Raw genomic sequence first — 24,246 nt, 5'->3', positions numbered from 1 at the left:
GCCACCTCTTCCTGCTATTACTCCTACTTTTATTCAGTTTAGCATTTTAATTGTCCTCTATGAAGCTTTTTTTGTTGTCTCCCCCTGTCTCTCACTTCTTTTACTTTGGCTCAATCCCATTTCCAATTTTTATCCCTCCCCCTTGTTTTTAAGTTCATAGTGGTTGAAACCTCCCCCTATGACATTGGATGACCCTTCAAGACCCTCATACATCATCAGTAGCCGTCAATGGCATTTATGTAAACAGACGTTTGAAACACGTCAAAATGCAAAAAATCAGCAATAACAATGTAACGTTAGCAAGCTAGCTAGTTAGCTCTTGATACATCTAACAAGTAGCAATGCTTGTTATAAAGAAAAGAACCATAAGAGTCATTGAAATGTGCTTTTGAGAAACCATCGAATGGAGGGCCATGTAGCCCTAACACTTTGCACTACCCCTCCATCCCAACAAGAATCAGGACACCATACCCCTGGGTGTGAACACTCAAAACTGAGGGGTACGGCTAAGTGGTAGGGGCAAGGTGTGTATTGAGGTTGGGCCCTGAGATTAGGGTTTGGTTGATCAATCAAACAAACACAACTCAGGACTGGTCCCCTTTGTTCTTCTCCACTCCTAACCCACAAAATTCTGTACTAGTAGTGCCTGTAAACGGCCATGTGGACCTGAAGACCAACTTGACTCCACCACTAATCACCCACACCGCTGCGACCCCCATGCCCGTACCCAAGTTGCCCGTCGGAGCTGACCCCATCCTGGGCTACGAGTCCCGCAGGGGCAGCAGCGTCTCCATGGACCCGGCCTGCTATGACAAATCACCGGTTCGTATATTTCTTCTCACATACACCCAAAGCATGTAGCAGCTATCAAGTGTAATAACTTTGTTGCGGGATGTCAGAAAGCCAACATCCATACATGTGTAAAGGGATAAGTGCCAGGAATTATTCCCATCCCCCACAGCCACCACCCGGCTTTCCCCTGAGTGTCTCTCTGAATTCCTTGTATGTGTCCTGCTGATGTGTGGAGGTCAAAATGATTGATTCTGATTAATGTGGCATGCAGTCCGACACTCTACTTACTGCTGCCACTGCCACTCTTTATTTGACAAACTGATGATCGGGATAAAGACCTGAGAAAATAAGCCCAGATCTCTACATCTACTCCTGTCTGCCTGCCCGCAGGAATCTCTATTCAATTCAGCTCCCCCCAAGCTGAGTCAATCCAATTCAGCTCAGTTTACGTGCATGAAAGAGCAACGCTGGCAGAGTACTAAGGTTCAAGATCAACACTTTTACATGTTGTCCTTCTTGTTAAACTTTTTATTTCTCTGCCTTCCTATTGCCCTTCTGCTGCAGACCAGTGCCCGGAGCTCTTCTCCCCATGCCCCATGGAGCTCTGGGAGCGGCTGGACCAGCCGACGGTCAAGCTGGAATAGCGTGAGTCGTGCGCCGTCACTCAAACGTCAGAAGCGGCAGTCTGGGGAACGACGGTCACTCCTGTCCGGGGAGGGCGGCTCCAGCTCGGATGACGGGGAAGGTGGTGGAGAAGGAGGAGGCGGGCTGATGGAGGATGATGACGCCTCTCTGGCCAGGACAGACTCCATGTCGCAGTCGCAGAGAGGGCCTCGACACCGGAGGATGGAGTCTGTGGAGACTCGGAGCTCCATGGATTTGCCCCCTGATACTCTGCTGCAGGTAGATTCTGTGAATGCATCAGTTTCTACCTTTGACTAATCTCTGGGGTGGGACTGTGCAAGTAGAAACTACATTAATACCGCAATCTCCACAAAGTCCTGCTCCCTTGACAGTAGTAACTTTTACTGTACATCTTAAAATTGTCAGATTTTTATGGCATTTTTCTTTGTTGCACTAACTGCATTGTTACTCCAAAGCATTGTTCTGAGCAGAACATGCCAAAATAAACTCACACAGCTTCAGGGTATGACTATGAATAGAAACATTATTGGCTCTATTTAAACAATCTATGGTGCGTGGTCTAAAGCGCAAGGTGCAAGTGTGTAGTAAAAGGGAGTCCAACTCCCTTTTACTAGTTAAATGGCGGATAATCTGGGTGCAAAGTAACGGGTTGTATTTTGGCCCTGAATTGGTCATGCATGTGGTCCCACACAAAGCACCTATATGATGATGAGAATTTGGCATTTAGTGTAACTGTACCTGGTTATTTCCCTGTACAGGTTCCCTCCCTGTACCGCTCAGCCAGTATGCACAGCTCCAGACCCCCCTCACTGGGCCACTTACGGCCCCAGGAGCACAGCGACTGCAACGGGAAGGGATCTCCGTCAACACTGGGCCCCACACAAGTTTCTCTGGAGGACAACACTGAAGACGAAAATGCAGAAGAGGAGGTAACTCTGGTCAGTCTGGACGCACGTTTGCTGGCAACTTCTTCATGATCAAAAATCTCTTTTTGAGCATGTTAAAAACAGGGGAATCGTTTCTAGGGTTTAGAATCAGAATTAGGTGTACATAATGGTACAGGTTCTGGTTGATGATATAGATGTCAGAGTTGGGAAGGTTGCAAGATTGATGCAGATGATGCCTAACAAATATACATATAGATACTAATACCATGTCGTAATATTCATTTTTATGAGAAGATGAAACATGGGCGCAGACTATATGGATTTTCCTACATTAGTTAAAGTCAATAAAAGATCATCTGCAAATAACAATAATTAAGTTTACTGTATGTTTACCTGTATTGATAAACACATTATCTCCGTTATTGCCACTGCAAAAGGAATGGGGAGAGAGGGGAAGCCCTGTCCTATAAACTTTTCCAGTTTAAGCCTTATAAGCTTTCTTAAGTTTAGGGTAATTTGTTTAATAATAATTTTAGCTCAGCTATGTGTGTTGTGTTTGTCTGTGGGTGGCTCCTTTATACAAACTGTGTTGTAAGAAGAAACAAATTCATAAGCCTCTTTCTGTGGAGAATAATTGAGGCTCGCAGTATACAACAGGAAATTGTGAAAATATGAATAATAAATGTACTGTGCACTTCTTGCTCCCCTCAGGGTCGTTTTGCCAGACTGAATCACTGGCTAGAGAAGAAACAGCCAGAGTGGTGTCGACAGAGAGACACCTGGTCGCTCTACATCTTCCCTCCAGAGTCAAGGTAGCCTTCACCTCTCACCTCCATAACTCTATCTCTTTGCCTTCAGTTTAGCATGTTCTTGGCATTTTTACATATTCACTGAGGTTCTTAGTACACAGGACTCTGAAAGTTTGTTGTTTCCCAAAAGGACAACTTGTAAACCACTGCTTCTTGTGGCAGTTTGAATACATGAGGTTGTGTATTTCGAAAATGAAATGAAATGTCAAAATTGAGCTAGTCACAGCACTTTTTTAAAAGACAGTTTCTGTTATCAGTGTACAGGAAAAGACAGAGCCCTCTCTTCCCGACAAGAAGAGGATTCTTAACATTGCACTTGACTGACATCCCATAATGCTGACTGTAATGGCAGAGTGTTTTTTGCCGCAATGTGAGCACAGCATTTTTTTTCTGTCCTTCCTTATATCAACTGCTATTCCCTCCCACATTCTCACTTCAGAAGTCTCTTTTATCTGCACATTTCTGCCATGTCAGGGGTGCGCAAGTAGGAGCGAAGGGAGGAAGGGAGTTTCTCCTACTGAATGCTGCATGTTATCTCAGCCACGTGCTGTATCCATCGCTTCCCACCCTCCTTGGCGCCCCTCTTCCCTCACTCCTCCTCCCCTTCTGGGACTTTGATCTGTGCATCTCTTCTGTCTGTTTGGAGGATGTGGCTGTGAAGGCAACACCAAGCAACATGTTGATCCCAACCTGTCGCCACTGCGCCGCAACATGCTGATTAAACATCAAGTAGCGGGCACCCCACCCTACCCCTCGATTGGAACTTAATGTCAACCATCACCAGTGTCATTTAATGTCCATTCCATATGAATGAGTCTTCCATACAGTATAAAATAATCCCTGTCGTAAGACTTAGAAATGTGTTAGTATACATCAGAGAAAGTATTAAAGATTTGTGGTTAAATGAAAAGTAGTTTTTGAAGGAATTGGCATATACCCAAAGTGTTTTGACTTTCAGACTTAATTAGTCAAAACTGTGATTTTTAATGTTATGCCTCCATTCCAGCAATAGCCATGGCCAAAGGCATCATGTTTTGGGTTGTCCGTCCGTCCGTCCCATTCTTATGAACGAGATATCTCAGAAACCCATTGAGGGGATGTCTTCAAATCTGGCACAAACATCCACTTGGAGTCAAAGATGAACTGATTAGAATTTGGTGGTCAGGGGTCAAAATTACTGTGACCACACAAAACACATTTTTGGCCATTACTTAGCAATTCATATGATAATTATGACAACATTTTAAACAAATGTCTAATAAGATAAATAAGGTTACGTGCTGACATTTTATATGCAAAAGGTAAAAGGTCAACTTCACTGTGGCATCATAATTTTGTGAAAAAAATGTTCTGGCCATTATTCAACACGTGTGGCGGCATAGAACTACAAGACGGTAATTCTAGTCCTGTGTAGTACAGTGTAGTTACTGTCATTTCATTGTTGCAATATAGTATTGGTCTGTGACTACTCACAGTAATATCATTTCAATTCCAAGAGCAATAAAGGTAGTTTACCAGCTGTGATTGCTTTCTATGTTACTCCATGACTCATCCATGGCATCACCCATGAATAACAGACAGCTGATGCAAGCTAGAACCCCCTATGTTATAATGTGGGAAAAACTCAACAGAGTATGCAGAAGCTGCAAGTGACTTATCTGGTATTAAAACAACATGAATGAAAAGGAATGTCTAGTGAGAGAAATCACTTAAAGGACAAGTGTGTACGATTTAGTGGCATCTAGCGGTGAGGTTGCAAAGAATGAAATACCCCTCATCACACCCTCACATCCAGTGGTTGCTAAAAATGTGAAAAACATGAAAAGTCCTCTATAGAATCAGTGTTTGGTTTGTCAGGGCTACTGTAGAATAAATGGCAGTCTCCTTGGAAGACAACCCACTCCCTTTGTAGATATATAAGAAAAAACATAACAATTCTTATTTTCAGCTGATTATATACTATTGAAAATATAGTTATAAATATTATATTCCATGTCTGCCCCTGTATCCCCCAAACTCTACACACTGGACTTATAAGTTAACAAACTACGCTAAGTGCCACTACTTCCTGAGTGAAAACATGTTAGCCTAGCTTGCAGTTTTCCATTTTCCAAAAATGGAATATGAACTTAACGGTATGGTGAGTCCTCCCAAAATATAACATATGTAGTATATCTGAATTTGAATGTGAGCCTTTTTTAAAAGTGGCAGATCTTCTCTGTTTGCTGTACGATTAATCTGGAAAAGGTTAATAGGAAAAGCTCCCCATAGTCTGTTATTGTCAGAGTATTAAGAAACCTGAAGGATCTTGGCTCAATCCGGGCTTCTAGCTGGCTTTCAATCGCAGCGGGCAGCAAGCTTTGGCTGTCGCTGAGAGTGACACCGAGGACACAGGCTCCGCATGGCGCCCATTCTGGCCTTGAACCACCGTGGACGCCTGCCTGTGCTCACAATCACATCAAGAGACAGCAGCATAGTGGGAGGCCGGAGTCCAGCGGCTTTCACATGGACCTGAGTTCACCTCGACTTGTCTTTGTGCTCGCTGTTGTTACTGCTACCACTGAAGATTACTGCAGGGGAAGTTTTAAATGAGCCGAGGAGTGGGCCCAACATGAAGGCATACTGTGATGCAGTCACTGCAATTAGACGTCTTCGCTGCAAGAGTTGGACGTGTAAGAACAGTGGTCCATCAGCAATTGGACAAGGGATATGCACATGGTCTCTCATTCAGTACATGATTAGATTATGTAGATCTAGGCTGAATGCTGTGGGGAAGTGGGTCATCTGAATAGAACTTAATAAGATACAGGTAAGAATAGAACAAATAGACAGCAGGGAGTATGTTTCAGAATGACAGTAAATAGTGAAAATAATGATCTGTGGCAAGTTTATGTTGCAAGTCGTCTGCCTGCTTTCCAGTGCTGGATGATATAACATAAAAGTGCTTTAGCTTATAGCTAAAGAAAAAATGAACTGTTCTCAGCATCTGTCAGCTCTTTCCTAGAAATCCATCATCCAGCACACAGGAAGTGATGCAGTTTATGTCTCTATGGTTTGTTTGGAATGCACAGAAGAAGATCTGGGTGATTAGTGTGAGCCACTACTGAAAGAGCCTGAGTACCGCTGTCAGAAACTTAAACTTCTTCAGCAAAGGATCCCTGTCACACTACCATCAACTCATTTAATGGAACAGTTCACCTAAAAATGGAAATTCTGTCATTATGGAAAGTCGTGTGAAGGTTTGTGCTCCTCAGCAACATTTCTGGAGCATCACAGCACAGCAGCATGGCAGCATTCTCCCAAGTTACTGAAATAGCTGAGGGCAGCTGAAAAAAAAACAATAAAAAAACAACCATAAAAAGGTTCAACTCGTCCAGCGTAATCTAAGTCTCTAAAAGCTGGAGATCCCAAATTGATTTGAAAGGAAGTTACTGACACCCCCAACGCGCTGTCAGGACCAAAGATTTAATAGAACTAGATAGTGAACCCAAATATGGTGCCCATTCAGTCCAATAAGAATTGCTTGCCTGATGCATACGCCAAAAAAGGTTTCTAGCTTCCAGGTTTACTTTCTGTTTATGCGGCCCACTTATAATGCGCGCAAGTGTTTCCCCTACTGGCCCCACTCTTGAGGTCCTGCTCAGCCCATAGACTTTGTATTGTGATGATGTCACAGATTTTTAAATTACTTTTCTCACCTCAAGGGAAGTTGAATGAATATAAAACCTCCATGGATCAAAAATTCATAATAAAAAGGAGTCAGAATGGACTTTGTTTGCAGTTCAAGGTGTCCACAGTTGTCCACAGTTTTACAGACGTCTCTTTTATAATGGCTGTCTATGGGGAAATTGATTTTTGGGCCACAGAGGAATTTTTTTTTGTGATCTCTTGGTTCCGCAAACTTGTATTATGCCGGATGAGCTTTATGGATTCATTCTATGTTTAGTTTTTTTCTATTTGGTTGTATTTTTACCTTTTTAAAAACAGTTCCCATCTACTTAAGTTGTTTAGGAAAATGCTGCAACACTGTTTTGCTGTGAAGCTCCAGAACTGTTTTGTTGACATAGTTGGCATGGTTGTGAGTAGAAAATGACTGAATTATCGATTTTGGATGCATGTTTACAGCTTTAAATGAACTAATTTGTAAGAGTAATGTTTGGACAAGCTTTTTGAAAGTATAAAACTAACTGCAATCAATATTTGAGTGAATTATGTCAGCTGTCATTTAGAAGCAACTGAGGCATTGATGCCAGAAAATTCAAAAGGTCAGTAAATATCATGAGAGTGGCAAGCTTTCAACACTTGTCAAAATTGTTTTGTATAAACATCCAGGCATCAAGATGTGAGTGAGTTTTTAAGAGTCCCAGGTGACGCACAGGGGTATTTTTGCTGCACCATCTCTGAGTGTGTGGTGACAGGTTTTTCCCCAGGTTTTCTATATGTGTGTGTGTGTTTGTGTGGGTGTGGGTGTGTGTGTGCGCGTGCGTGTTTGTAAAGTCTTGGCGGCCATTTGAACTACACATGAAAGTTCTCAGCCAGAGATTGGCTCTTCTAATTGCGGAGGAGGAGGCGTGTGTTCGCCATGTGTCCTCCCTCCCTGCTGCTGGAGGAAACACTTGAATTCTTTAGCATCAAGGGTCTCGCATTTAGATATCAAAGAGGAATTAGCTCATCCAGACTATATAGTGCATGCATAATAATCACCACAGTCAGATGACACGCACATGCACACAGACTCAGCGACAGTCAGCAGTGTTGACACAATCGTGTCTGCATTGTCAAATAAAGCCAAGAAATCCAGATCTGAGCTTCACAATATTGTCCCCCGCTGAACACTCAGACAGATATGAGCCATCAGAGCGGATTTGATGCACAGTTAAATCCTTTCCAGTGCCGTATAAAACAAGTGTTCCCTCTTTCTTTCTCTCTGTTGTCACGAGCTAAAAGCCTGGGAACCTTTTGATGTCGTGTAATGAAAGTCAGGCATAATTAATGACACCTGATTCTACAGTGGTTCATTAGAGATACTGTATGTGAGACAAGCTCTCTTAAAATGAACGAGATCTTTCATTACTTGTCAACTGTGCACTGGCTTTCAGTTAACATCCTTCTTCAGTATGTAATATTATATCAGGTTTTATAGAACATGCCTCGACTGAGCTGCAATCCTGATTGGCATTCGTGTTTGTTGAGTATTCCCATGTCATGCTACTTTATACTTCTACTCCACTACAACCCACAGGGGAAGATTTTACTTTTTACCATACTTAATGACTTATTAGGTAGCTTTGTAGTGTATAAAATATGATGTAATGAGGATTAAATTACTCATCCGTATGTAAAATAGATTAAACTAGCTTCACCTCTACTAATACTTCAAAAGTATTTTCATGGTGAAGTAATGCTACTTTAACTTAAAGTCCCATTTCTGTGAAACGTGTTTTTCTTCTTGTTTCTACTGTTGAATGTTGAAGCTTAACTGTGTAAATTGGTGTACGTGCAGAGTTTGACACTAGAAAAATCAGATTTTAAGAGACAGGGCTATAAGCTTGATTTGTGGCATCAAGTGCGTATGGAAGCCTGAAGCCTCCAGTGCACATGAGAGTGAACTTTGAAGTATGAGACATCTTGTGTCCCGGAATTACACTTGTGCAATGAAAAATATTGGTGTATGCTTATATTCCGGAATTTTTAATAAAGGAGGAGTAGGTGCATTTCTAAGGAGTTAAATATGGTAATAATGCCTTCTTTCCTGCAAAAAGCACACATTGGAGAATTTTTATGTTAGACCTTTTTCAACAAGACATCTTGTTCGTTTCATGTGCCCAACTGACAGTCAATGTTGTTTTTGTGCTTTTTTAAAAATTTGAACCCAACAACAGCGTTTCCCCACTCTTAACCAGGTTGTGTTTGTGCCTAAACCAAATAGAAAATCCCTAACCAGAGTGTTGCCACTTCATAAAAAACAATTAATGAATCAATGATTTGTAACCTCCGGTATAAAGCAGTAATCGGAGGACAAGTGCATTTCCATTTCACTGAAGTTTCAAATTTCTGTGTATTTTTTTTTGTCAGGTTACGGATCGTGTGCAATAAGATCATCAACCACAAGATGTTTGACCATATCGTACTGATCATCATCTTCCTCAACTGCATCACAATTGCCATGGAGAGGCCTCGCATCGAACCCTCCAGTGCCGTGAGTCTCAAAACATTTTTAAGACTCTAAGGTCATAACTTGAGTGTGTTGACTTCACTGTCTTCAGTGACACAGAAATAAGTGGAATAAAAAGGATGGGTAGAGAGACAAAGAAGCATTATTTATATAACAGTATGTATATATAAGTGTCTTAAATGTATGTGCAGAGTCAACCATAAAGAAACACTAACCCTCAAACAGAGATGGAGGAAAAAGGGAGAGAGGGTACCTCTCAGCAAGTCCAACCTTCAAACGCACAAATACACACACACACACATACACAGAATTACTACTGTAGTTTGCTCTCTGCAGAGAAATAGAGTGTAACATTGTGTAAGCAGGGAATCACTCCTGTTTGACTGTGAGCCGGTAGCTTTGGGTAATGTGTGCTATACCCCTGTATCTACTGCACTGCATCATCAACACCATCACCTCCTAGTTAATACACCATCGCTTCAAATAGAGGAGGGCTGGCTGAATGCCTTGCAGCAACACTAACGCACACATCTATCTCGGTGTCCTTTCCTACTTCAAGCAATAGCAGCAGAACACAGCCCAGCCGCTCAATGCATAAACACAATAATTATCACTGTTTGATTTTTTTCTTCTCACTGAGCGAGTTGCTCCATGGACGGGCCTAATTGCGGCTTGGTCTCACTGGAGCGCTCCGTTCTGCTTGTTTTGCGACTCAAACACGGAGGAGACAGTGCCGTTGTAATTGATTCAATTATCTTTGGGCTGGCGTACGTGGCTAATGTCCAGGAAAGGAGATGTTTAACAAATGGAGACCGCCCTGCAGGCAGCCTGGTCTAATCGGGGCAGAGATCACACACACGCACGCACACACACACATATAGATGGGATGATTTCACGCCTCTCACCTTTGCACACACGCATATGTAAATACAACACAGGCAAATGCACAAAATCCACCACGGCAGCCTGACTAACATTCAGCCCAGAGAGCAGTGTTTTGGGATGCACATATATTTTGTCAGCTTCCTGCTGTGGCCATCGTGTCCAGTCTGCACCCTGAAGCCATTATTGAAATGAGATGGAAATGTGTGACGCAGCTAGAAGCCTGAAAACTAAAGAATGAGCAGTCATTACAGGTTTGAGGCGAGATGCTTATTGCTCCAGATCTTACTTGCCCTGGTGGTCCTGGCATGATGCTATTTGTTTGTCTGTGTGGGTTGTCTTGAATTAATGAAGCCGATTGTGAATCGATTTCCATTCGCTGATTCTGTTTTGGCTGTGTATAACAACCAGACATGTATAATTTATCTGCTCTGCTGCTACTCTTTTGAAGTACCTGTTTTACATCACCCATGGTGCCAGCCTGACGAAAAACATATGCAATATTCTTTAAATAGAAACGTCATTGTTACGAAGATAAAATCTTTTAGTCACAACATTTTAGTGTGGAATGCTAGCTGAATAATTAGTTTATAATCCTGGAAGTTATCTCACACACTTTGTATTTGGCTTACTGTTTTGGTTTGGTGCTCAGGGTTGCCTGGATACTGTCTTCCTGTGGCTCAGTGGAAATGATTGAGGATGATTATAGCACCTATTATGATTTATTATTCCTAATTGAGCTCGGGGACAATACATCACCGTCTAGAGCACAAAATTGAATTATATCAGCATTAACAGTATAAAATACAATCAGTCTGAGTTTTCTGCATCCACGTCATCTGCTTCATACAACATTAAGATAGAGAGATGGCGCTGCACACTGGACTGTGATGAAAGCCTTCCAGGAGGTGTGGGCTCACTCTTGTTTTCTGCTGCTCAGGATTAGCCTACAGGAAGGCTTTGTTACTGCATAATTAAATGCTGCATTAAGCACAATTTTTCTGTAACCGCACATTGCTGTACAGACCTAATAAATTATTGGTGTCAGTTCCTTAAAAGTTAAAGAGATAATTTACATCTCCAGCACCTGGGGCTGCCAGTGTACAATGTCTATGGGAGCGCTGATTGCCTACTGGAAGTGTTTGGTATTGGTTATAGTTTTCACTGTTTTGTAACTAAGAAACTAAGAAAAAACGCCTCTCAGTTTAAGTTATTGCTGGGTCAAGCCAAGCTACAATGAGCTCTTCAGGCTGATTGGCTTGTGGCTCCCTGAGTTGTGGTCAGACACACTGGAGGCGAGGCGTTGAACCAGGAATAACACCAACACCATTAGAGATGAGGAATGAGAGGGAGGCGAGATGAGGGAGGCGTTTCACTACTTTTGAGCCCTAGATTCCTGTTTCTTTCAATTTACATTAAAATGCATAAGAGGAAGCAAGGATTGCACACAGCATTTCCCAGATTAGATTTAGAATTAGATTGTCACCTCTGCCAGGGTTTTCAGCCACGTCTGATTGTTTGTTGGTTGGTTAGTTGTTTTTTTGGTCAGCAGGATTACACCAAAACTACTGAATAGATTTCCACTATACTTGGATGGAGGATGGTTCTCAGCCCAGAAATAGACTAACATTAACATATTTGTTTACTCTTGCTGAACCATAGTTAATTTATTGGAGACAATTTGGAATTTGTGCATAATTTGTTCATTTAGTTAATTTCAGTTTGCTTAGACATCAGCATTGAATCAAGCCCTCAGGAAGAGCGCTAGGCTTTGAAGCCAACTCTCATAGTGGCCAAACTGTGTAATTACAATGTCACATGATGCATTGGGGCTCAAAAATACTTTTTCCCATAAGCTAACATGTTGAAAGAAGCGTCTCTAAAATGGTGGATACATTTTTTTGAGCGTCACAACCCCCCCAAAATGACTCGTTAAACTGTCATAATTTGTGCCATCCAGTCCAATAAAATTTGCAAAGTCTAGAAGAGCCGCACGATTAAATTATTTTATCCTATGAGTTAGCCAGGCACTAAACCGGAAGTTTGCCTGCTCGGTTGGTGGAAGTGTCTAGTGGGCACGCTCTATGGGCCCCACGATGTGGAAGACAGTTGAGTCGTTTTGGCTTGATGCACCACTGAGCAGCTTTCATAGAAATTAATTGGACTTTGCCTACATGGCTGTGTGCAGGTATAATTATAACATCCTCGCCTCGAAGGGGAGAAGAGGTAATCTAGGTAACCATAAACAACAGTAGTCATGTAACCACAAATTAAGAAAGTATACCTTACATTACTCAATTCATGATGGACTGAAGCACATGTAGAGAGTGGTAAGCAAACCAGAGAAAAGAAAATGAGTATCGTCATACCAAATTTCATGTTTTTAAAGGTCAAGATCAATCCTGTATCTTAAATAAAACAAAAATGTTTTGGACATTATTTCATGTTAATTTAGGTCAGTATAAGCTACAAAACAAGGTTATAAATGTAAGCCACACACAAATATGTTGTACATAAAAGCATTTAGACATACATTCTTTCTGTAGCTAACACGAGCAGACACAAACATATGGCTTTACTTATATTGTTCAAAAATATCTCAAAATTGTTTGATTTTTTTGTTGTTAATATATCAGTATTTAATGGTGGCTAAGGTGACACCTAGAGGGCTCAATTTACCCCAACCCCATGCTCATTTTGCTCAACAAATATTATTTCAGTGCTACTGTAGAGCTACAGAAAACTTGACTGTATAAAGCAGTTTGTTTAGAGCTAACTGCTAACTTTTGGGGTTTTGCCTCTCCTTTATTGTATTATGTAGCATTTTTGTGCATGTAAAAGGTCCGCAAAGTGTAAAAGCCCAAAGTCCAAGCCAAAGGGAGTTACTCTCTCCCACAGAAAACACTGCTCCTGCACTGCCTGAAACACCTGGTTAGAGTCGAGACCCGCCTTACTCTGCCTCTGATTGGCTACATCCTGCCCATTAAGTAATGCAGATGTGCAACTCTCACCAAAGATTGAACAGAGGTGAGATGTCTTACTTGTAGCTTAAATGGAGCATTCAAGACACAGTGTCAAAAGTGGTGCTGCAGCAATGCACCATATGAGAAAAATAATGTGTTTTTTGAAAATGAAAGTCTGTAAACCTATTCTACTACTTTTTTCAGTTAGCCAAATAGGCTATGTTCAAGCACATGCAAACAGTAAGTTATTATTGTTTCATTTTAGCAGGCTTGCTAGCTACCATGACTACAGCTATTTTTATGCAATATTTTGTCTAAAAAGCCATGTTTGTATCAACCTGCCAGAGCTAAAGTTGACAGCTTGTAGACCACAGCTGGTAACATAAATAGGCACAACTAAATCTCCAGCCTTTTGCCAGAATGCAATTGGACTGACAGCAAATTGAGACTGGTGAATTAATGTCTCATTAAGGAATACAGCATGTATTCTGTCTGTCCCTCCCCCTACCCTCTACCTTCTCTTCTCTCATTCCCTACCACATGCCTGCTATTTCTGAATGAATGGAAGTATGGAAAGTTGTTCACAGAGGACAGGAATGGCTGCTGTCAAGCTTGGAATTTATAAAGCCTCTCAATAACAGCATTCCCAGTGATGTCATGTCCGACATTCCCAGAGACTGCTACAGGAATCCCATGTCTGTGTTTGTGTCTGTGTGTGTGTGTGTGTGTGTGTGTGTGTGTGCGTGTGTGTGTGCATGTGTGTGTGTGTGCATGTGTGTGTGTGTGCATGTGCGCGTGTGTGTGTGTGTGTGCATGCCTGTGTGTGTGATTTTGTGTTCCTTGGAGCATGGGTGATGGTAGTCGGGGGCCGTGGGAAAGGCAGGCTTGTACACCCGCTCACACGCACACGCACACTCACACGCGCGCACACACACACACACACACACACACACACATGCAGTACATAGACACATTAGTGACTGGACAGGGTTGTCTCCCGACGAAGGGGAAGTAGGATAAATAATCAGGCGGTGAAGGGTTCTTATTCTTACTTGCTTGCTTGTTTTCTCTCCTCAGTCCTTGTTTAGCTCAGTAAATAGGCTCCCATCCTCTGCTGCGTGCACACACACCACTGAGCCATGCCGCCTCAGGCAACAGGGAACCATGGAGTGCAGTAATGTGTGTTTAGATGGAGATCTAATAGCTCAGGCCTGATGGTGTTGTGTTGAGCGCACTTTCACAAAACAAAATGATGGTGTTTGTTTTCTAAATTGACTGTTTATATCTGATGAAAAGTACAGGACCTGATGCATCATGCTCATTTCATTGGGAAACTGCCAGTTTTCAGCCATGGTGGACTGAAGGGTTTTATTCACCAAGTGTTACACAGTTGATGTAATGGCACTTGTTCCGGTGCAATGTAGTTGATTCAGGGAATTATTGTAACAAGTTTATTTCCACCAACAGAGTTAAAGCAAACATAACATTTTAGGCCCAAAGATGTATTGTTTGAATACTTCCTGCAGTGCTAATAAGTAGTAAACTTTCTAATTGCCTGCCAGCAATCATTAGTGCGTGCAACAGGGAAAATTGTTTATGAAATAGTTCCCTCATACATTATTAATCTGTACACTAGATCAATTTAGAAGCAGAAAAACTGTTTTGTTATTAGCTCTTGGCGCTATAAGCATGTACCTCAACTCAAGCAGGTTCCTCTTCCTTCTTTTACTGCAGGAGCGGATCTTCCTAACATTGTCAAACTACATCTTCACGGCAATCTTCGTGGCTGAGATGGCCATAAAGGTGAGACATTCTGGATTTCCACTTGCACATTTTTGTAAAACCTCTCTGTGAGAGTCCTTTTCTCTTTCTTTATAGTTAAAAGATAAAGGAAATTCATAGTTTGTCTTCTTTTAATGGTAAATTTGCTGTCAGTAAACATTTTCAGAGGTTGCAATAGTAGTTTGCTGTAAAATGTTCCAAAGTGTGTATTTCTTTGATTACCTCACTAATCTACAATGAGGGACTCTTATTAATAAAAGTTTTACGTTATGTTTACATTACGTTAGCAAGCTACAGACATTGTCACGTGGCTGTGTCTGATTGTTTCATTATTGTCAGTCATGGTTGCAAGCTAGCTAACAAGCTATAGATGAGCCAAGACTGGGATATGCAAGTTTAATGACAAATGGTTGAAGGAAGATAAGTTGCTTGGCACCCGCATGAAACAAAGCAAAGAATGATTTATGCCAAAACACTTTCAGGTTAGCTGGTGCAGCCAGCTATTAATACTGAAAGTATTTTTAATTTTTTTTGTCACATTAAAACGATTTGTGTTCCTCTGAAATGGCAGTTAGCTCCATTAGTCAAACACATCGCAGGACTCTGCTGCTGGCAGGCTGCTATAGCTAAGCTATAGCGCTTCTCGTGCCACCTTCAACAGGGATTTGTTGTTCACAATGTGGCATTATCAGGGGAAAAAAATATGTTGCGTCCCCCGTCAGAGTTTTCTGCATCTTTTTTGTGATTGTCTTGTGCTTAGTAGCCTACCAGGAAGTTGACATCAGTTCTTCTGCCACAAAATAATTGATTGGTCAGCATTTTTTGGGACGAAATAAACGCTGGTTGCCTCACATTCAGTATTCATCATTTGTCTCAAGCCTGAAGGAAATGTGACACATCTGTAATTCATTCACAATGCAAAAATCTTTGCATAAGTTGGAGAAACCCAAACCAGGCTCCTAAAACCGCTCAGACACAAAGTCGCAGAGAAGAAACAGTCTGCCTGATGTATGCCATTCTGTAGAGTAAGCTCCCAAAATACGAACGAAAACAGATTTCAGAGGGAGGAAAGGAGGAAGAGAATGAGAGACTAAGACTTGAACAGACAGCGAACACACACATTGCACAAACTCTCAAGGCTGTTTCGTAATGCTCGGCAGAGGATTGTCTCGCCAATATTCAAATGGACCAGCTTTGAATGGAGGTCTGTGCAGGCGTGGGCAGGAGTAAGCAGAGGGGAGGAAAGTTCAGGGGTGTCACTCATTCAAAGTCTCTGTCTCTATTTTTGGTTCCAGTGCTATTGGCGGTCTCACAAACATAGGGCCTCATGCACACACTTACACAAACAGAATACTGGTTGTATCATTCCATTTTCAAGCAATTGTTTCAGGTGTAGGGCAAAAAACACAAACGCAAAACAAAACTTTGTGGGTGTCGAGGAACTATTGAATTCAATCTCTATCAGTTAAAGACCCCCTCCAATGAATATCATGTTTTTAACCTTGTGAACCTGTCCAAATGGTGTTTCTTTAATTATTACACGGCATATCATGAGCAAAATAACCAGTCAACGCCATGGCTGAGCATTGATGCTTTAGAACTGCAGTGTACCAAGAACAGTCCAAAAAATCAGATTCAGCCAGCCAGGGTTTCATATGTCAAAAACCTAAGGAACCAATCCTGTTAACCTGCATGTTTGGGCATTCCATCTCATTAACATAACGTTGGTGGGAAAGGCGCTGTATTCAGAAGAAGTCAGGTGTGCAGATGTAGGTAATTATCTGTATTATGCATTCTGAGTTTCCCCACTTCCAAAAAATGCAGGTACATTCCAGCTGCTGTGGAACAGGGGCGTGGATACAATCTGTGTTCATTTGCATATTAATAGAACCTCGTGTACTTAATGAGGCAAAGATATACATCCGAGCCATTTTGAAGCCACGTAGGGATTTTTTCAAGGAAGAAAAGACTCCCAATATATCATTGTGAGGAAGAGAGATTAGTTTTCAGGGGGTTAATTAATGCCAGGAACAGGACTGTAAAGGTCATATTGATAGCCTTTTTATATTGACAAATCATTTTTTTTAAATAATACATCTAGAGAGCTTGTACAAAAAGGTGCATCACTTTCCCTTAAAACATTACTATGATTGTGAATTAATAATTTAAAAAACTGATTTTATTTTTCTCCGTTTTAGAATTAGGTTCCAACTTCTAACAAGGTTTGTGTGCCAATAATATATGCCGTTGGAATCACAGGTTATCTGTGTTTCATCAGCATCAAGTGTCTAAATAGTTGCAGTATTGTACTGCCCTAACTCGTGCTAGCTAGTGTTAGCAACATTAACGTTAGCAACTGTAGCGTTAGCAACATGAACAAACTGGCAGCCACTTGAGGGGGTGGATGATTCTAACAACAATGGTTTGTAATGTGAATGCAATGGAAGGAGGCAGATGGAATGCAACATGAAGTAACCATTCAAAATATTCCCATATTTCATAAAAAAAATGATAATTAAAGGTTGACCACAAATGTGTGTGGCAAAACTGTGTATTTCTTCCTTTCTGCCCCATTAATCATCTTACAACCTCCAAGATTTTACTTGTAACACTTTGCAGGAGGAATAACCCTGAGTTTGGAAACCACATAGTTAAAACTAACTACACCTAAACCACCACCAAAGTACAACAATAACATTATGCTTTCATATTAATGCATCGGTCTTATATAAGGTCGTTTATTTGTCATTATACAACACAGGGTTGTATAACGAAATGAAAGTTTCTAACTGCTTCAAGCGACACAAACACTGTCCATCCACTTGGACTGTGTGTGAGCACCAAGCATTAACGATTCAAACATTCAAACACTCGTCCAACTGCAGTTGCTCGGAACACAGTCCACCTGTCCGGGATGTTGTGGATGGACAGGTCACTATAAAGATGTCGGCACAACAGTCTCTGATTTCCCGCTGTCTGGCCAGCCTCCCATTCGTCCATTTCGTTTTCCTGCGACTGAACATTAGCCAGGAGCAGCTTTAAATCTTAGATGGATTAGGAAAGACTCTTTTTCCGATTCTCTTCCTCTCCTCCGTGGAGTGGTCTGGCTGGTCAGGTTGGATGGTCAAAAGATGCTGTGGGCAGAGGTTGTCTGCTATTATTAATCCAAAATCCACGCTGTCTTCGTCAATGCTTTATTTCTGCCACAGGTATTACTTGTTTCAGCAACAGAGCCAGAAAAATATCTGATAAAACACAAAATGTAGCGAATTTTGGAGGAGCTACTTTTGACACAATAAGGACATTTTACTAATAATATTTATGTATTTTTACTCAAAAATGCAGGACTTTAACTAGTAACGGAGTGTGTTGTATTGGTACTTGTGTAAAGGATCTGAATACATTCATGTACACAAAGGGAAGAGTGAGTAGAGGCCGTCTGAACTCTCAGTGATCTATCTTTGTTGATCAAGTTTGATGATTCCCCTGCCACATTATTCATATACAGTATGTGCTGTTCTGCATTGATTAGCATCGACTAATGTAAATTATCTTCCATCCATCCCCCTCTCGCTCACTCTCTCATCTTTTCAGTTGCATTAAGTGTTTAAAAATGCAAGATGCGCAAATAGTGGTCCTGATTTAATAAGTTTGAGCTAAAAAAGCACAAAGCAACCAGCCTCTATTATTTTCTGGAATGCAAATTGCTTCATGGGCAGAATAAATGATGAGTGGAACCTATAGAATTTAGATATGGGGTTTGGAAAATGCTTTTACGATCTCCGCTGCCAAGTTCCGAGTAAATAGTCGCTCTGCAAAGTCAATAAGCTGTGCATACAGGACATTGTGCAAGTCGATTGTGCAAGCATCGACTCATGATGAATACAAAAGATAACTTCATAACAAACAAATCTGCAAAGGCACAGACCAAAAATAGATATTGAAATACTGATTTGTGTATCATTTTACGCCACCTACATTGGAGTTAATGTTCGATTTTAAATGTATCCCAACTAAGTGGTACAGCAGCAGTGTAACTCTGCATCATCTGCTCAGTACAGTAACTACACTCTGCTATGTGTTCATGCGTTTGCAGATCACAGCTTTGGGCTGGTGCTTCGGGGACAAGGCCTACCTGAGGAGCAGCTGGAACATTCTGGACGGGATGTTGGTGATGATTTCTGTTATCGACATTCTGGTGTCGCTCATCTCCAATTCCGGGACCAAGATTCTGGGCATGCTCAGAGTGCTGAGGCTGCTGAGGACCCTGAGGCCGCTACGGTAAGTGGCTCTCCCAGGGATGCCAAAATGTATAGACAAACAACACGCTGAGAGACAGACAACCACCCTTGAAACTGTTAAAAGGAATCATGAAATAAATCAAAAATACGATCATATACAAATTAATAGTTGGATAAAGTCAGCACCGACCAGATGCTATGTATACTAATGTTAAAATGTTGATGAAGATTTCCCAGAGTCATGAGATTATAAATGCGCCTGATGTGGATGCTTTGTTTTAAGATGGAGGTATAAACAAACTGAGGTTTCTCTCAGCTCTGACATGTACCAGCTTTTGGGATATGTGTGTATATTTTGTGTGTGTGTGTATGTGTGTAGACATTTATGTTAGCGTGCATTCATGCACGTGCCATTGTCCATGTGGGCGCAATTGCTCAGTTATGTTTATTTGAGCAGACATAAGGCAGAAGTCACCAACTTGGAGACTGTATTTGCACTCGCATTTCCAAATAAGTGTGTGTGCATTTGTGTGTGTGAAACCGGGAGAAATCAAGAACGTGTGTTTGTGTATTAACGAGCAGGTTCTTTACATGTGCACGCTGCTTTACTTTTAGCCTCAGTGTGTACCATTTGCATGCATGTGGCTTCATGCCCGGTGTTTCATCTCATGAAGGGGAGCTCTCCAGCCTTCACCCTCTCTTGAATATTTATCGCAGTTCTCAGGAAGAGCATGAAAATCAAATATTTATTTTCATTCTGCCAAATTTACCCACTAAACACCACTGATCTTTCCTTTTTTAACTTTTACCTTTGACATGAAAGTGAAATCTTGTGCCAAGACTTATTTTGCTCCAACTGCCTTCAAAATAGTACTTTCTACTTTGAGTTCAAACTTTTATGCTTATGTCTGTAAACTAAGTAGTGATTTGTATGTGCTTGACACTATGCTTGTGTGTATTTGAAGTTAAGTATATGTACTTTTTTCTTTTTCTTTGAATATTCATTTTTCTATCACATAGCAGACAATTGATCAATTGGCCCTGAGTGAAATGAAGTTATGTTATTATCTACTTTGTGCTATGATGACTTGTGCTAAAGAATACTGGTACAGAATTTTTTACATAATGAGTAGTGATTGTTACAGTCTTAGCAGGACAGATAAAGTGCACGTCTGTGGTGGGACCTTTACAAAACCTCAAATTTAGCCAAAGAGATTTAAAAGTATCCACTGCAAACATTCCTCCATATTTCCAGACTCACTATGGTTCAGCTTTGACCTACCATTCTTGCTGCACTTCAGTCCCCTAGAAAAACTGTTGCGGGCCAGATCTGGGCAACAAGAGAAACGTTCATCTGGCCCACATTCTGCATGGCCCAGACTTGGGCCAGTTTTGTTTTATATTGGTTCGATCTTGGCTGACATCAGGCCATGGCCAGGAGCAGACCGCCCAAGTGCTATCTTCTATTTGGGTGTTAACCAACTTATGTGGAGTAGATTTTATGTGAAAGTAGAATATGAATTGTGTTGATGTTTGGCATCAAGGCTTTGGCCTGGTCACTCCCCTTGAGGAAACACCAAGCTCAGCACGGCATGGAGTGAGGAGTGACAAAACTAACCTCCTCACAAAGGAAGGGTCCACTCAGAGTCTACAACAGCAGCAGTGGTAGCAGCAGTAGCAGCAGGCAACAGCATAGCTTTCTCATCTTAGGGTGTCAACTGATACAAAGAATCAGAGGTCAGCGGTCTCTTTTTTTCACAAATGTAAGGGTTCTATATACAACATTCTCTGCCACAAGATTACACCCAAGAGCATCAGCGTCAGGCTAAAAAAAGTGTGCTTGTTGTTCAGTAAAGTAAAGTTGGGGGAATAAAGAAACGGCCTTCTGAACACACATTGCTCACGCAGCTCAGATCAAACTGTCAAAATAGGCAGTGCTGATCAAATCTGAATCAAGATTATGTTACTGCATAGTAGTGCTGCACTGCTGCATTTCTTGCTTTAAATGTTTTAAGAAACATATTTTAGTGTTTAGCTGGAGTGTGAGAAAGCCTTACAAGTATGAGAAAGTGTCTTACAAGGCCGCCATGTTGAACTATGTCCCCACAGGTGGGCCAGTTTTCAAAACGAAACACAGAGTAGCTCAGAGACAACACACACAGAGGGATTATGACTTCATGCTCTGTTCAGAAAGCCATTACTTCACTATATGTCTACATAGAAAATAGTTGTTGGCTGCCATATTAATGTTCAAAATCTCATATATATCTCACTGTGTGGTTCTTGGGGAACACAGACTCTCATAGCCAGCGAGTGAGTGATTGGATGGAGGAGGCTCTTTTAAAAAGCTAATACTACACACTTCAGAATTTGGTTTGATTGCCGCTTTGGTGCATAATTACTTAAAATGCAAGCATGCTGATGACTTACAAGTGAAATGTTACTGTGACATTAGAGAGTGCACTTGTTGTCAAACAGGAGCCTTTCTAATTAGATCTTATGCAACTGTGACAAACTGAGCACTTGAAAAGAGTACCTGCAGCTGAATCTACTGTGTCTAAGTGATTCTGCAGTTTGGCCTTCCTTATTTAATCCCCAGGGGGCAGCAAGGCTGGGGATGTAATAATGTCAACTAGGGAAGGTGTTAAAGTCAGATTAGAAAATATGTAGCCATTACAGAAGGAAGCTGGACACATTTTCAGATTGGGGCAAATATTCTTGGGAGCAAATAGGAACCGTTGCTCTATGGAGGGATGTCTTCAGTTTGAGAAAAATGTAACATGGCAGAGAGAGAAACGTGATCAGGAAGACTGTTTGAAGACAGGCATAGAGCGAGTGAGAGAGGCAGGAACAAGAGAGGATGAGAAACTAGAAAAGGGAGTAGAAAAAGGAAAGAGCTGAGCTCAGTAGCCGGGTGCTCTCCTCCCCTGAGGCTGCAGATGAGTTACGAGAAAGCAATACTATAAAATCATTTTTAAGCTAGTTATTAACTTCCGCTCCAAATGCAGGTTCACAGCATTAAAGGCTATAGCATATTAAGCTGTTAGTGCGCTGCTGTGGGTATACTGTATGGCTTTGTAATAGTGTACTGCAGCTACTATAAACCCTGTTAGACATAATGCAGTCTGGTAAACACAGAGTAGAATTACTGCGCAGGTTCTGTTAACAAATCTATTTTAAGTAGTGAACAAATGTACCTTTGGGGACCACAACATTTATGAAGTATGTTGGCTCCACAAGTGTTTCTGCAGAGCTGAAAGGTACTACGAAGAGTTTTAAACTGGTTACGAAACAAATTAATTTAATATTGATGCCTTTATATGACCAACATAAACAAACGAGAGCATCAGTAAGAAGATTGGCTTTATTTATGTAGTTATTCTTAATGCCTGCCACTGGCTCAGACTCTCTGTGAAATAATGAGTCATCACTTTAAAACTATATGGCAGAGTGCTGACGATGAATTGAGAAGTCTCATCGCCTAAGAAAAGAAGCTGCTCATTAGTACCACCAACTGCTAATCTGGTGGTACAGCAGCAGATACTTCTGTATCGCCAGACAGCAGCATGACAACTGGCTTATGTAACATTTTATGTTGCCTTGCTGCAGAGCTATATCTTGCTGCTAACTCTTATTATGAAGACATGCAGTTACATTACTAGGGAATGTTGATAACTTTAACTTTCTCAGCAAAATTGCTACTACAGAGCAACTGAATCTGTTAGCTGTAAGATTACATGTGACCTACAGTAGGTGTATGAACGGAAACATAACTAAAACAAAGTTGTCTTTGTTTCACCATCATATTACAGTTGTTAATCTGAGCGACTAAAGCCAGAAATAGATAGCTCACCTCTCCCTCACAGCTATTTGTGAAAACAATAAAAATAGTTTTTTTAATAAAAGAAAAAAGAAATACTGCTACCAATACCTTGACTCTGATAACAGTTCCTGAATGAGCCTGTTTCTTTACCAGTTTTATCTGTTTTACAAAAGATTACAGTACACATAGACGCGTTGAACCCCGTCTCTGACGTAACCTCGTCTTTTTCCTGCATGTCTCGAGACAGCCAAGCACCAGCATTATTAGTTCTTGATTTGATTGAGCTGTCTGACTGCTCAGGGGCGATATAGTGTTCATCATCCTGATGCTCCTTGCTCTGATGGACGTGTAGCTTCCCAAACAGGTGACGAGCTGGATGTGAGTGGTCACTGATGATGCTGTGAGATTGACGTAGACAGCGGGAAGTGTAGATGGTGGTGAAGTCTGGTAGCTGGGTCCCAATGATTGTCCCAGTGGTTGTTATGACTCTCTGGAGAGCTCTCTGGTCAGCCTTCGTGCAGCTGAAGAGCCACACTGCCACGCAGTATGTCAGCACACTCTCGATGGCACAGTGCTAATAATTCACCAGAAGCTTCTGCGGCAGGTTTGCTCTCTTCAATTTCCTCAGAAAAATGAGGTGCTGTTGAGCTTTTCCAATCACTCTGCTGCGATGGTGCTCCAGGACAGCTCGTCAGTCATCGACAGACCCAGGAACTCAACACCTGTGACTCTCTAAACTGCCTCTACATTGTAGAGTGGGGAGTGGTTGTGTTGTCCTGACCTGCCAAAGTACACGAGCACGATCGTATCATCCCCAATGACGTTGGAAATAATGGGTTTCAGAGCGCCGCATCTTTTTTCCGAGCGCTCCGCCTTTTTGGTGTGGCCATTCTGAGTGCTTCAGGTTGAAAATCTTTTCAACTACAGAAAGCCGCTGGTGACCAGTACTCATTTTCTTTTTCCTGGCCTAGGCGTTAATATTCACTGTAATTTGTCTCATACGGGTAATGTCATGTATCCACATCCTTCTTGCTCTGATGTCCTGTTGTCAAATAAAAAGCAAACAGATATTAAACCACAAAGGGGCAGTGTCGATCACACAGCGGCGGTCGTCCAGATATTGTTGTAATAGAGACGCACGTGCTGTGTTATTTCTCTCAGCTCTCAAGCGCTTTTCAGCCCCCCGAAAAAAAAATGTGGACATGAGCCCTAAGTAGTGACTTTAAGAATATTTTTGCCATATTGCC

At 41.5% G+C, this 24,246-nt stretch overlaps 1 protein-coding gene across 1 annotated transcript in view; it reads left to right on the top strand.

Moving 5' to 3' along the window:
• The window catches only part of cacna1g (calcium channel, voltage-dependent, T type, alpha 1G subunit), a 268,885-nt gene that overhangs the window by 185,381 nt on the left and 59,258 nt on the right, over positions 1 to 24,246 (top strand). The window contains exons 16-22 of the mRNA XM_073490161.1: positions 641 to 822; positions 1,357 to 1,695; positions 2,196 to 2,366; positions 3,036 to 3,136; positions 9,209 to 9,332; positions 14,888 to 14,956; positions 19,032 to 19,216. Of these exons, the coding sequence (XP_073346262.1) occupies positions 641 to 822; positions 1,357 to 1,695; positions 2,196 to 2,366; positions 3,036 to 3,136; positions 9,209 to 9,332; positions 14,888 to 14,956; positions 19,032 to 19,216 (1,171 nt within the window). The remainder of the gene's footprint in view (positions 1 to 640; positions 823 to 1,356; positions 1,696 to 2,195; positions 2,367 to 3,035; positions 3,137 to 9,208; positions 9,333 to 14,887; positions 14,957 to 19,031; positions 19,217 to 24,246) is intronic.

Source organism: Pagrus major, chromosome 20, assembly GCF_040436345.1.
Source record: "Pagrus major chromosome 20, Pma_NU_1.0".
NCBI classification, from domain to species: Eukaryota; Metazoa; Chordata; class Actinopteri; order Spariformes; family Sparidae; genus Pagrus; species Pagrus major.
The sequence above is the reverse complement of the archived record's forward strand: the minus strand, read 5'-3'. Positions and strand labels throughout refer to the sequence as shown.